The sequence below is a fragment of the Microtus oregoni genome, unplaced genomic scaffold, assembly GCF_018167655.1.
Source record: "Microtus oregoni isolate MIOR12 unplaced genomic scaffold, Mior012 000014F_ref0000157, whole genome shotgun sequence".
In the NCBI taxonomy this organism is placed as follows: domain Eukaryota; kingdom Metazoa; phylum Chordata; class Mammalia; order Rodentia; family Cricetidae; genus Microtus; species Microtus oregoni.
This window is the reverse complement of record NW_024543073.1, coordinates 50,176,946-50,188,337: the sequence shown is the minus strand read 5'-3', so window position 1 is coordinate 50,188,337 and position 11,392 is coordinate 50,176,946. Positions and strand designations below refer to the sequence as shown.

Sequence of the window (11,392 nt, the reverse complement as noted above, 5' to 3'; positions counted from 1 at the left end):
CCAGGAGTCCACAATAAAACTTTATTCTTACATAACTACAGCTTTGGAACAATAAAAAGATACACCCATCTATTATCTAGGAAGAGGATCTGGAGCAGCAGGTGGGAAAGGTGGCCGTGGTACTTGGTTACACGTATGGTTATCGGCTCTGTTCAACTGTAAAGACAAGAGTGAGGCAGTGAGGGAGGAGGGGCCTTGCTCTGGAAGCCCAGCTCTCCTGTGCCCAGAATGGCCCTAGCAACTTACTGTATGTAGAGATATCTATTTCTTCTGGAAGCTCTGCCACATTCACTTCAAACCGGTCCTGAACATCATTGAGGATTTTGGCATCATTCTCATCAGATACAAAAGTGACCGCCAGGCCTTTAGTACCAAAGCGACCAGCACGAGCCACCTGCAGGGAGATGGGGTCAGCAGATCTGAGAAAGGGAGGGCCCTGATCCACCCACACTGGGAGGGGGCACTCACTCACCCGGTGAAGGTAGGTGTCTGAGTCCTCTGGCATGTCATAGTTGAAGACGATGTTCACTCGCTCAATGTCCATACCTCTACCAAACAGATTGGTAGCTACCAGGATGCGCCGCTGGAAGTCTTTGAACTGCTGGTAGCGGGACAGGCTAGAGTGGGAGACAAACAGAGACATCAAACACAGGTGGGTCCCAGGGGCACCCTTGGCCATGGTGGACATCATGCACTCACCGCTCCTCCTGGGGCATGCCTCGGTGAATGGCAATGGCTGGGAAGTTCTGTTCCACTAGGAGCTGGGCCAGGGCCATGCAGCGTTGCACAGACTTGACAAAGATCACCACCTCAAGAAAAGAGAATGCTAGTTAGGCCCATGGAGAATCACCCATGGTCCCAGATCTTGGTGTGGGCAAGTAGGAACATCACCTGGTTAAACTCTAGGACGTCAAGGAGGTCAAAGAGTTTCCGGTTCTTCTCGCTGTCCTTGAGCTTGACATAGTACTGCTGTAGGCCGTGCAGTGTGAGCTTGGTCTCGTCATCCACAAACACTTCCATGGGCTGTATAGGAAAGGAAGCAGGAAGGAGCAAGTAGGGCTCACTTCTGGGCATCTCATGTGCCCGGAACCTTCCAGGGAACAGTTCCTCTGTAGTATGACTTCCAGAGGGCCTGTTGCATCCAACCTCAGTAAACAATTCCCTCCCAAAAGCCAGATGTAAGCTCTGCTCTGGCTCGGGTGCAGAGCACTCTCAGCTCCTAGTCTGACAAACCAGAGGAAGTGAGGCTGGTGTGTCGTGGAGTGGCTCAGGCCCTGGGAGAGCCAAAGCTGCTGCCCTCAGTTGTTGGCAGGTGGCTAGCCGGGCCATCCCCTACTCACATCCTGCATGAACTTCCTGCAGACTGGCCGGATCTCCTTGCTCAGGGTGGCGCTGAACATCATACACTGCTTTTCATGGGGTGTCAGGCGAAAGATCTCTTGCACGTCCCGGCGCATGTCTGGATGGGATGCCAACATACAACAAGCTGAGTGTCCTGTCTGACTGAGCAGACCCACACCAGAGAGGAACCAGCCCTCCCCAACCTGGGCCAGAGAACATTGGCACCATGGTCATGGTGGAGTGGGCCCAGGGGTGTCCCCCGCTGCCTGAGGGGCTGGGCTCGGATGGGCGGGCGTGCGGGAGCGCAGGCATGGGAGGAGCCGCGGTCCACTTACTCGCTGCCAGCATGGAGCGGCTCTGCCAGTGCGCCTTGAGCCATGCTTCGGGAAAGGGAGCCTGAGGCAGAGACACCCGCTGGCGTGAGAGCTGCAGTGGCTTCCCAGGACACATGCCCATCTCTCCCAGCCCCCGATGGGTGGCAGAGGCCACACTATTCCTCCAGATCCCCTGGGTATGCCTACATGTCCTAAAGGGATGGCAACTCATGGGGCCTATGGTTCCACTCAACTTGGGCTCAGAAGCAGCGCATACTCTGTCAACACTGGACATTCCCCTTAGGCTTCTCCCAGGAGCCCTGAGTTCTGGCCACCCATGTGACCCACTGTCCCATCCATCAGGCCCCCTAGAAAACTGCCGTGACTCTGAGTGGGGAACTGGCTGGGCAGGCCAGTGGGATGCTCACCCAGCTGCTCCAGCATCTTGTCACACTCATCTAGCACAAAGTGCTTCACATTCCTTAGGTTGAGGCTCCTGCTCCGTACGAGTGCCAGGATCCGGCCTGGTGTCCCCACCACAACATGGGGACAGTTCTTCTTCAACACATCTTCATCTTTCTTAATGGAAAGGCCCCCAAAGAACACAGATACCTATGGGGACAGAAAAGGAGCTGTTTTCACCTTTCTGGGATCAGTAATGTTTGCAGCACAGGCTCCACCCATCCTGGGGGCATCTGGTACACCAGCCCCACTCTCTCAAAACCCAGGCAAGCCCGAAGAGCAGGGGCAAGCCTGAGAGGCTAGCTCTGATGAAAAGAGACACCTGGGACCAGCACAAGCCTGTGGAGGCTGGGCATAATTCATCAGACTTAAGAACACAAATTACCACTAACCTTAAGCTTGATAAATGCCTCTTGGGCTGGAGCTGAGGCCAGCATGACCCAACACAGCACCCGAGGAGGCTTACCTTAACGCTGGGCATGTACTTAGAGAAGCGCTCATATTCCTTGCTGATCTGGAAGGCCAGCTCCCTTGTATGGCACATGACCAGTACTGATACCTGTAGAGAAGGCAAGAAACACATGCTTTCCCAGAATCCACACCTATCCACCCCAACACACGGTGTGCCTATCACGATAGTTCCTTCCACACAGCTGCTTGAAGGCCCGAACATCTATCTCCACCTTCTCCTTAAGCCTACCTATCCTCCTCAAACTCTCTCATGGCAACTAAAGCCTGTTTCCCTCAAGAGGCCAGGAACAGAAAGGTAGCAACGAAAGGGTTACCCCAGGATGGCATGTCTTCTCACCCACCCACAGCATAGCCCTCACCACACTCGTGCCAGGCCCTGAAAAAGACACCCACCCACCCAAGGATACACACCACGGCCTCACACATGCCACTCAAGAGCTCTACCACACAGTCAAACTCCAGCACACCCCAACCTGACATTCTTTGTTAAACAGAGTCTTCCCATAGCTTGGAACTCTCAATCCTGCCTCAGCTTCCTATCCTGGACTCAAGTATAACTCTTAAGACCTTGTAGTTGACCTACAATGGTGGTATTAGAACACCTGCTTAACAAATCAGCAGTAACACTGGGGACTGTTACTGTCACTATAGCTTCAATCCCCAGCTTAAAATCAAAAGTACACAGAGACTATGAAAGTTTCATGACACCCAAAGCTGCACACATGGGATCCCAGCCCAGAAAGAAACCCACACCCTTACCTGGCCATTGATGGGCTCGATCTGCTGCAGGGTGGCCAGCACAAACACAGCTGTCTTACCCATCCCAGACTTGGCCTGGCACAGGACATCCATACCCAGAATGGCCTGGGGAATACACTCATGCTGGACTGGGGAAGAAAAGGGTAAATGAGTAAGAGACTGGATGCTGCCTCCCTACACACTCCTCTGGCAGAGGTCAGGTACCAGCCACCTACTTGCACAGGGACTGCTGATAACTGACTCGTGGGGCGGGTGTGGCTGGGAGGGGGGTGACACCAGGGAAACATACCCTCTGAAGGATGCTCAAAGCCACAGTCAACTATGGCTCTCAGGAGCTCCGGCTTCAGCAGAAAGTCCCGGAAACCGGAACTGTGAATGGACACGTAAGACCCTTTGACATCTTTCTTTGGGGGAGCTGGAGTGCTCTCCTGGGGTGCTTGGGGCTCTTCATCTTCATCATAGTCCAAAAGCTCATTTTCCACATCTTGTTCTGCCATGGCACTGAGAACAGAAGGCAGAGGGAAGGCAGAGATGAAGCTGAGATGCAGGCAGGAAAATCCACTTGGTAGAGAAGGCAGGTCAGGAAAGGGGTTGGCAGGGCAAACCCTTAAGCAGGCAGAGCTCAGTGGTGTGCCTACACAGTGCCTCCCACTTTGGCCTATACTGCCCCTCATCACCACCCTCCCAGCAACCTCTCATCTGCTACATACCGCACTCCCCCATCCAATGCCACCACCGTCAAGCATGCTAAGGTCTTCAGTGAAATACCAATCCCACATTACAGCTGGAGATGAGGCTCAGTGATAGAGCACTTACCTAGCAGGTTCTGTCCCCAACACCACAGATAAAATACGTGATAGTGATCACACCTCCTGGCCTGGCCTCTGATTCCTTCCCCCTTCTTCATCTCATCAGACCATCCTTCCACCCCAAGGATGCCCTGCTCCTAAGTCTCTGCACACTCAACTTTTGTTTTTGAAACAGATCTCACTACATCACCCTGGCTGTCCGAGACTTGCTATGTAGACCAGGCTGGCCTCGAAGTCATAGGGATCTGCCTGTCTCTGCCTCCCAAGTGTTGGGATCACAGGTGTATGCCACCTCACTTTTTTCCTTTTTTAATATCATGCTGGGGCTTGTGTCTCCTTGACAAGCATTCACTAACTGAGGAATTCCTCCCTTTCTTTGTGAGGTTTTTGTTTTGTTTTTTAAAAGATCTTAATAGGGCTAGAGAGATGGCTCAGAGGTTAAGAGCACTGACTGCTTTTCCAGCAACCACATGGTGGCTCACAACGGCTATGAGATCTGATGCCCTCTACTGTGTGCAGGCAAACATGCAGACAGAATATTGTATATATAATAAATAAAGAAATCTTTAAAAAAATACAAAAGATCTTACTATATATATAGGCTGGTCCAGAACTTGCAGTGATCCTCCTGTCTTTGCCTTACAAGTTTCTGAATTACAGGCAGACACCACCTTGCCTGATTAATGTGCCCTCCCTGACATTCAAATTTCAGCACTAATAAGGCTCCTCAGACCCATCCCCTCCAAGGACCTCCCAGAACCTGAATGAAGCAAGACCTAGGACCTGCAGTTGTGGCTGCCTGGGTGCTGAGAAAGGAATGGTGGCAAGGGAGCAGGCAGCATCTGCCCTGCCCTGCCCTGCCCACCCCACCCTGGCTGTTTGTGGTCAACACAGGGGAATCATTAAGTGCTTTTATGAAAAGGGTTCCCATTGGGCCAGGCAAGCAAGAAAGCCAGCCAGCTGAGATGCTAAATGGAATCCACAGGGGACAAGCTCCCCGCTCACTTCATTAATTCCTCAAATGCCAAGTACAAGGCATATACCAGCCAGGCTCATCTACTGTTGTCCCTGGTCTGCTGAGGTCAGACGCTAACATACTAGACCCACTTCTGGCCCTCTTTCTTCCCTCTGACTTTATCCAAATTCAGTCACGTCTATGCTAAGGTCCCAACTTTGTTTCCAGTCATATGCCTTTCCACTCCAGACCAGTTCTCAGTTATCTTCCCATACCCTTAGGAGTTGAATTCAAAAGGCCTAGGGCAAAGATTTCTGTTTCTCCTCGAGGCCGCATCCATCTCAGAAAGTTATTCTATTCTCAGAGACAGTCTTGACTGAGCAGCAAATCCTGTCCAGCAAGCCCACTCACCAAATCCAGTCATGTCTACCTAGTCACTTCTCACATAGGAAACCATGCTGGCCCCAAGGTGAAGGCCTTTTTTATTTAAAATTGGAACAGCTTTACTGAAAACAGTAAAATGCTATACAATTCTCCAAAGTACATAATTTAGGAGTCAACAAACATGTCGGCATCAGCACAATCAACTCTAACATACGCCACCACCTTTATAAGAGAAAACCTGATGGACTGGAGAGATGGCTCAGTGGTTAAGTTTCAGAAGACTAGGGTTCGATTCCCAGCACCCACATGGTTTACTCCTGTTCCAGGAGACCCAATGTCCTCTCTGACCTCCAGTCATAAAGCATGCCCTCAGTAAATATAAATGTATTTAGGCAAAACGGTCACAGAAAATAAAATGAATAAACTTAAAAAAAAAAAAGACTCTGGGTCTGGAGGTGTGGCTCAGGGGTAGATGCGGAGCATGTGAGAGGCCCTGGTCTTCATCCCCAACCACAAAAGTGAAACTACCTCTACCCTTTAGCCTCCACCTACCTCCCAGAACCACTAATCTGCTTCTCATCTCTGAAGACTAGCTTTTCCTGGACATTTTCTATAAACAGATTCAGACAGCATCACATGGCCTTTCACTTCTTCAATCCTTCATTCTGCACTGTTCTCAGTGCACATCCACAATGCAACATAAACCAATGCTTCATTTTTTTTCTTTTTTGTGACAGGGTTTCTCTGTGTAGCCCTAGTTGTCCAGGAACTCGCTCTGTACACTCAGAGATCTTCCTCCCACTCTCAAGTGCCGGGATTAAGTTGTTGGTCACCACCACCATCAAATAAAATATTTTCATAATGCCAGGTGGTAGCACACATCCTTAATCCTAGCACTCAGGGCAGAAGCAAGCAGATCTCTGTGAGTTCCAGGCCAGCCTTGTCTACACAGCCAGGACTGCAATGAGATCCTATCTTAACAACAAACCCCACACACACCTTATATTATTGCAGTTGCTGCCTGCACACGGTCATGACCTCCCCTCTCCAACGCACACTTAGTCGGGTGCTTATTCTTCAGACGTGTACTTCCTTTTAGCATCAATTTTAAAAAGCTCTCCTCAGTTAGGTGTGGTGGCACACACCTTTGATCCCAGTTCTCAAGAGGATGAGGCAGGATCTCTGAGCTCCAGGACATTTGCCCATCAAGAAAGGTTACTTACTACCCAGTAGGTAAAGGTACGATTCCCCAAACTCCACATAGCGGAGAACTGACAAATGGCCCTGATCTACACACATACACAAAATAAAAATGCCTTCAAAAGTTATCAGTGGGGGCTGGAGAGCACTGCCAGGTTAAGAGCACTGGCTGCTCTTGTAGGGGTCCTAAGTTCAAGTACCAGCAACCACATGGCAACTCACAACCATCTGTAATGAGATCTGGTGTCCTCTTCTAGTGTGCAGACAGAACACTGTATACATAATAAAATCTTCAAAAAAAAGTTTATCAGTCACTAAAGCACCAGACCCCAGCGACAGGACTAAAGCAGACAGCTAGGAGAGAGAAGCTAGACAGCCCAGGACATGTGTGCTTAAATTTCTAAGCAATGCCAAGCATATATTAAAATTAACACTTTCCCTCACTCCCCTGAGAGTTTTCAGAGCCTGTCCTGGAACTAACTCTTGTAGACCAGGCTGGCCTCGAACTCAGAGATCAGCTTGCCTCTGCCTCCCGAGTGCTGGGATTAAAGGCTTGTGTCACAGCTGCAGGGATTTAAAATGAACTTTAAAAAATGCCTGAGGCTGGGGCCGGCAGAACCCTGTGAATTCCGGCCAGCAAAGGCTGCAGAGTGAGATCCTGTCTCAATGACGACAACAAAAATCTTAAGAGTTCAAGACTAGCCAGGAGAGGGGGCGGAGCGGTTAAAATGCTGCTTTCAGACAACCTGAGTTAGTGTTCTCAACCTAACTTTCAACCTACCCTAACAACCACGTTCTAACTCCAGGTACAGGAAGTTCGACTCCCTCTTCCGGCCTCCAGGAACACCTGCACACAAGTAACTCGTTCACACACACACACAAATTAAAAGTTCAAGGACAGCCTCGACTCAACGAGAACCTATCTTATGGCCCCTCATGCTTTTAGGCAATATAGCTCTAAAAACGTTTCTTGTGCTATTTAAGGAATAAATGTGAAGAGGGACCAAGTGGCACACGTCTTTAATCCCAGAGCTCTGGAGGCAGATGCAAGTGAATCTCAGTGAGTTCGAGGCTGATCTGGTCTTCATAATGAATTCCAGGACTTTGTAGAGAGATCCTGTCTCGAAAAACGAGATCTGATACACCAACACCAAATGTTCCAGGAACGGGTTGGGGTGCTACTTGGAGCGGATACCCCCAAATGCGACAGGCCTCGGTTTTATCAGGGACAGAAAATGAAAGAAGTGAACCCAGGAAGTGGCTGCCCCAAACAAGTTCCAATCAGGTCCAGGGAAGCTGAGCTGCAACCGGGCTGGACCGGCTCACACGCGGAAAGCGACCCCGGGTGAAGAATCGGGCTCCGGTGGGTCGCCACGCCGGCCGGGGGAGCGGCAGAGCCACATGGGAGGGAGGTGACTGCAAACTCGCGAAGCCGAAGCCTGGGTCGTCCCGAACTCCAGCGTGAAACCGCCCTCTGCCTCGATCCCGCCACCATACACAGGCGGGAGTCGGGGTGCAGCCCTGACATCGCTCCCGGAAGCCGACGCACTAACGGCTGGCCCGCCCCTGGCGCATGCGCAAGGGACCCCAACGGCTGCCAAATCGAGGTGGGTGCCTAACCGCCCAGCCGCCTCGCGCCGGCTCCTCCCGCTGCACTGCGGCGTCCGCTTCAGCAAACCCACAGCCCCGCACCGCGGCCCGAGCTCGGAACCCACCACTTACCTGTCGCCCGGTTCGCGTCCGCGAGCTGCGAAGAGACCCGCCCGGCGGCTTGTACGTCGCGCCTCTGGACGCGAGCTGCAACGCTTCCTATCTGGAGCCCGACTCGAGTCCTGCTCACTGGGCCGCTGTCTTATCACTCAACGGAGAAGGGAAATGACGATTGGATTATAAGGACGCTGTCGGCCGGCTATTGGTGGAAGGGACGAAAGGGCGTGCCTAAAAAAACTCAGGTTCATTGGGCAATCCAGAAGTGGGCGTGTCCGGGTGTGTGTGTGGGGGGGGGTGTTGAGCGAATCATAAGCTCCGCCCCGTCACGTGAGGTGAGTTGAGCCCTGAGTGGATGCTGCCATATTTAGTACTGGCAACGGCCTGTTAATTGCCCATGCTTGTGCCCTACCCTTTTAAAGTGTAGTTTCCTGGCTGTCGTGGGATCTGTGTAGTCTTGGCGGCCCTGGAACTCGCTCTGTAGACCAGGCTAGCTTTGAACTCACAGATTCACCTGCCTCTGCCTCCTGAATATTTGGGTTAAAGGTGTGCGCCACCACCGCCTGGCCCCAACTTTTTTGTTTGTTTGTTTGAGAAAATCAGTAAGATAAGCCAAGCTTTATTCAAACTAACCAAAAGGCAAAAAGAAAATAGTCAAATGAACAAAATCAAAAATAAAAAGGGGAACTTAATAACAGACACTTCAGAAATCCAGAGAATGATCAGATCATACTTCAAAAACATGTACTTGCCGGGCGGTGGTGGCGCACGCCTTTAATCCCAGCACTCGGGAGGCAGAGGCAGGTGGATCTCTGTGAGTTCGAGACCAGCCTGGTCTACAGAACTAGTTCCAGGACAGGCTCCAAAGCCACAGAGAAACCCTGTCTCGAAAAACCAAAAAAAAAAAAAAAAAAACATGTACTTCACAAAATTGAAACATTTAAAGGAAATGAATTTTTTTTCTGAAAAGGTACCACATATCAAAATTAAATCAAGACCAAATGAACAACATAAATATACTTATAACCCCTAAGGAAATAGAAGCAGTCATAAAAAGTCTCCACCCGCCAAAAAATATGTTGAGCACTTAGCTTCTTCTGAGCCAGCTATTTTAAGGCCTGTAATTTCTCTGATGCCATAGATCTTTGCCAACCCAGCCTTGTCAGTTAATCATTTTAAAGGTAGAGGTGGCCCAACTTTTTTTTAACCTTTAAAAAAATCAAAAACAAAAACAAAACGTTTACTCCTACGTTGTACACAATGGGCTCATCTTCCCTAGTAAAAGAATCCCCTCCAAAAAAAAAAAAAAGTGGAGGTTCTAAACTGAGCTCATAGCTCCAGGAAGCCAGCTATTTGGACATTACAGAAAGAGACAACAGACCCTGCAGCCTCAAATCCACCTTATAGAAAAACTTCCCCATTCTGTCCCTGTGAAACCCCCTTCTCCCTTCCCCATCTTTAGCTACAAAAACAAACCGGGTCTTAAAGCACACGTGGTCTGCATTGTCTGGAACTCTGGTCACTGTGTTGCTGGGTGCTACATCCTGGTCATGGTGTAGTCAGATACAGAGAACATTTACCAGGTAAAATAAAGCCTGCTCTAGCTGCTAATGTCTAAACCCTGCTTTCTTTCTTTCTTCAGACACTCGTAGCTGGGATCACTGGAGACCACCACCAGGCCTGCCTTGGACAGTAATGAACAAAACTTGTGGATGGTTTCTGTTCCCAGTATTAAAGCTCTCCGCTGACACAGCCAATCAAACCGAGCCGGAATTAAGAATTCATAAATCCAGATTTAATCTAAGCAAAGTATTGTCAGGTGGTTCCAAGAGAAGAGAAATCCAGGAGAGAGAACCACGGGGGTGGGAGGTGGGGTGTGGGTTCATCCAGGGCATCTCCCAGGAGGAGCCGCTGATCTCCACAGGGAGCTGCTGCTTAGCATACTGGGGTGGAGGGGCTGGAATGCTCCCCTGTCAACTGGAGATTCCAAACTGGGTGCTTTGATGTAGTCATTGTCCCCCTACCTACCTCCCAACTCCCCAGACAGGGTTTCTTTGCATAGCCTTGACTGTCCTGGAACTCTCTCTGTAGACCACGCAGGCCTCGAGATCATAGAAATCTGCCTGCCTCTGCCTCCCAAGAGTGGGATTAAAGGTGTGTGCCACCATCACCCGGTCGTTAACAAAACTTTACCGAGAGCTGGGGTGTAACTCAGTGGCAGAGCACTTAGGTAGCATTCACAAGATCCTGTGTTCCACACTTATATTGAAGAAAAAAATTTAAAGCACCTTTAATTCTAGCACTTGGGAGGCTGAAGCGAGGCAGTGGACTCTAGCTGACATAGTGAGTTCCAGGACAGCTAGGGTTACATAGTAAGACTCAATCTCAAAAACAAAACCACGCCATAGTGGCACACTCCTTTAATCCCAACAATCCAGACGCAGAGAATTGTGAGTTCAACCAGCCTGATCTACATAGTATAGTTAGAGGCAGGCAGTATTATTGAGTTTGAGGCCAGCCTAGTCTACACAGTAAATTCCAGGATAGCCAGAGCTATGAAGAGACACTGTCTCAAATAAAAATAAAAAAGAAAGAAGAAAGGAAGAAAGAAAAAAAGAGAAAAGGAAAGAAAAGAAAAGAAAAATGTCCAAAGAGATCTGGGTTACAACTCAAAGACAGCACTAGCCCAGTATGCCTGAATCATTTCCATCCCTGCAGAACCGAAACTACTCCCAGTTATGACCACAACAACTCATAAAAGAAAGCATTTAATTGGGGGTTTCCTTACACTTTCAGATGATTAGACCATTATCATTTGGGAGGATGGGGACACACATGGGGTCATTTATTTTTATATTTCCCTGGTTTTTGAGGGGGAAGGAGTGTGTATGGAAGTCAGGGAGTCCTGAAGATCAAATTCAGGTCGTCCAGGCTTGGCAGCAAGTACCACCATCTCATTGGTCCTTTGTTTATATTTATTTATTTATTTG

General features: G+C 49.7%; 1 protein-coding gene across 2 annotated transcripts; it reads right to left on the bottom strand.

Annotated features, from left to right (window-relative positions):
* Nucleotides 1-7: 7 nt before the first annotated feature.
* Nucleotides 8-8,547, bottom strand: Ddx39a (DExD-box helicase 39A). Of its 2 annotated transcripts, none has more exons than XM_041663461.1 (11): nucleotides 8,418-8,547; nucleotides 3,637-3,848; nucleotides 3,348-3,475; nucleotides 2,584-2,676; nucleotides 2,084-2,267; nucleotides 1,341-1,459; nucleotides 892-1,023; nucleotides 700-809; nucleotides 473-617; nucleotides 247-394; nucleotides 8-156 (listed from the first exon to the last, which is right to left on the bottom strand). In XM_041663461.1, exons 2-11 carry the CDS (start codon nucleotides 3,842-3,844, stop codon nucleotides 140-142), a joined length of 1,284 nt encoding a protein of 427 aa, XP_041519395.1. In that variant the 5' UTR covers nucleotides 3,845-3,848; nucleotides 8,418-8,547; the 3' UTR covers nucleotides 8-139. The 2 variants fall into 2 exon arrangements, with proteins under 2 accessions (XP_041519395.1, XP_041519396.1); XM_041663462.1 differs by lacking the exon at nucleotides 8,418-8,547 and adding an exon at nucleotides 7,477-8,175.
* Between the last annotated feature and the right edge of the window lie 2,845 nt (nucleotides 8,548-11,392).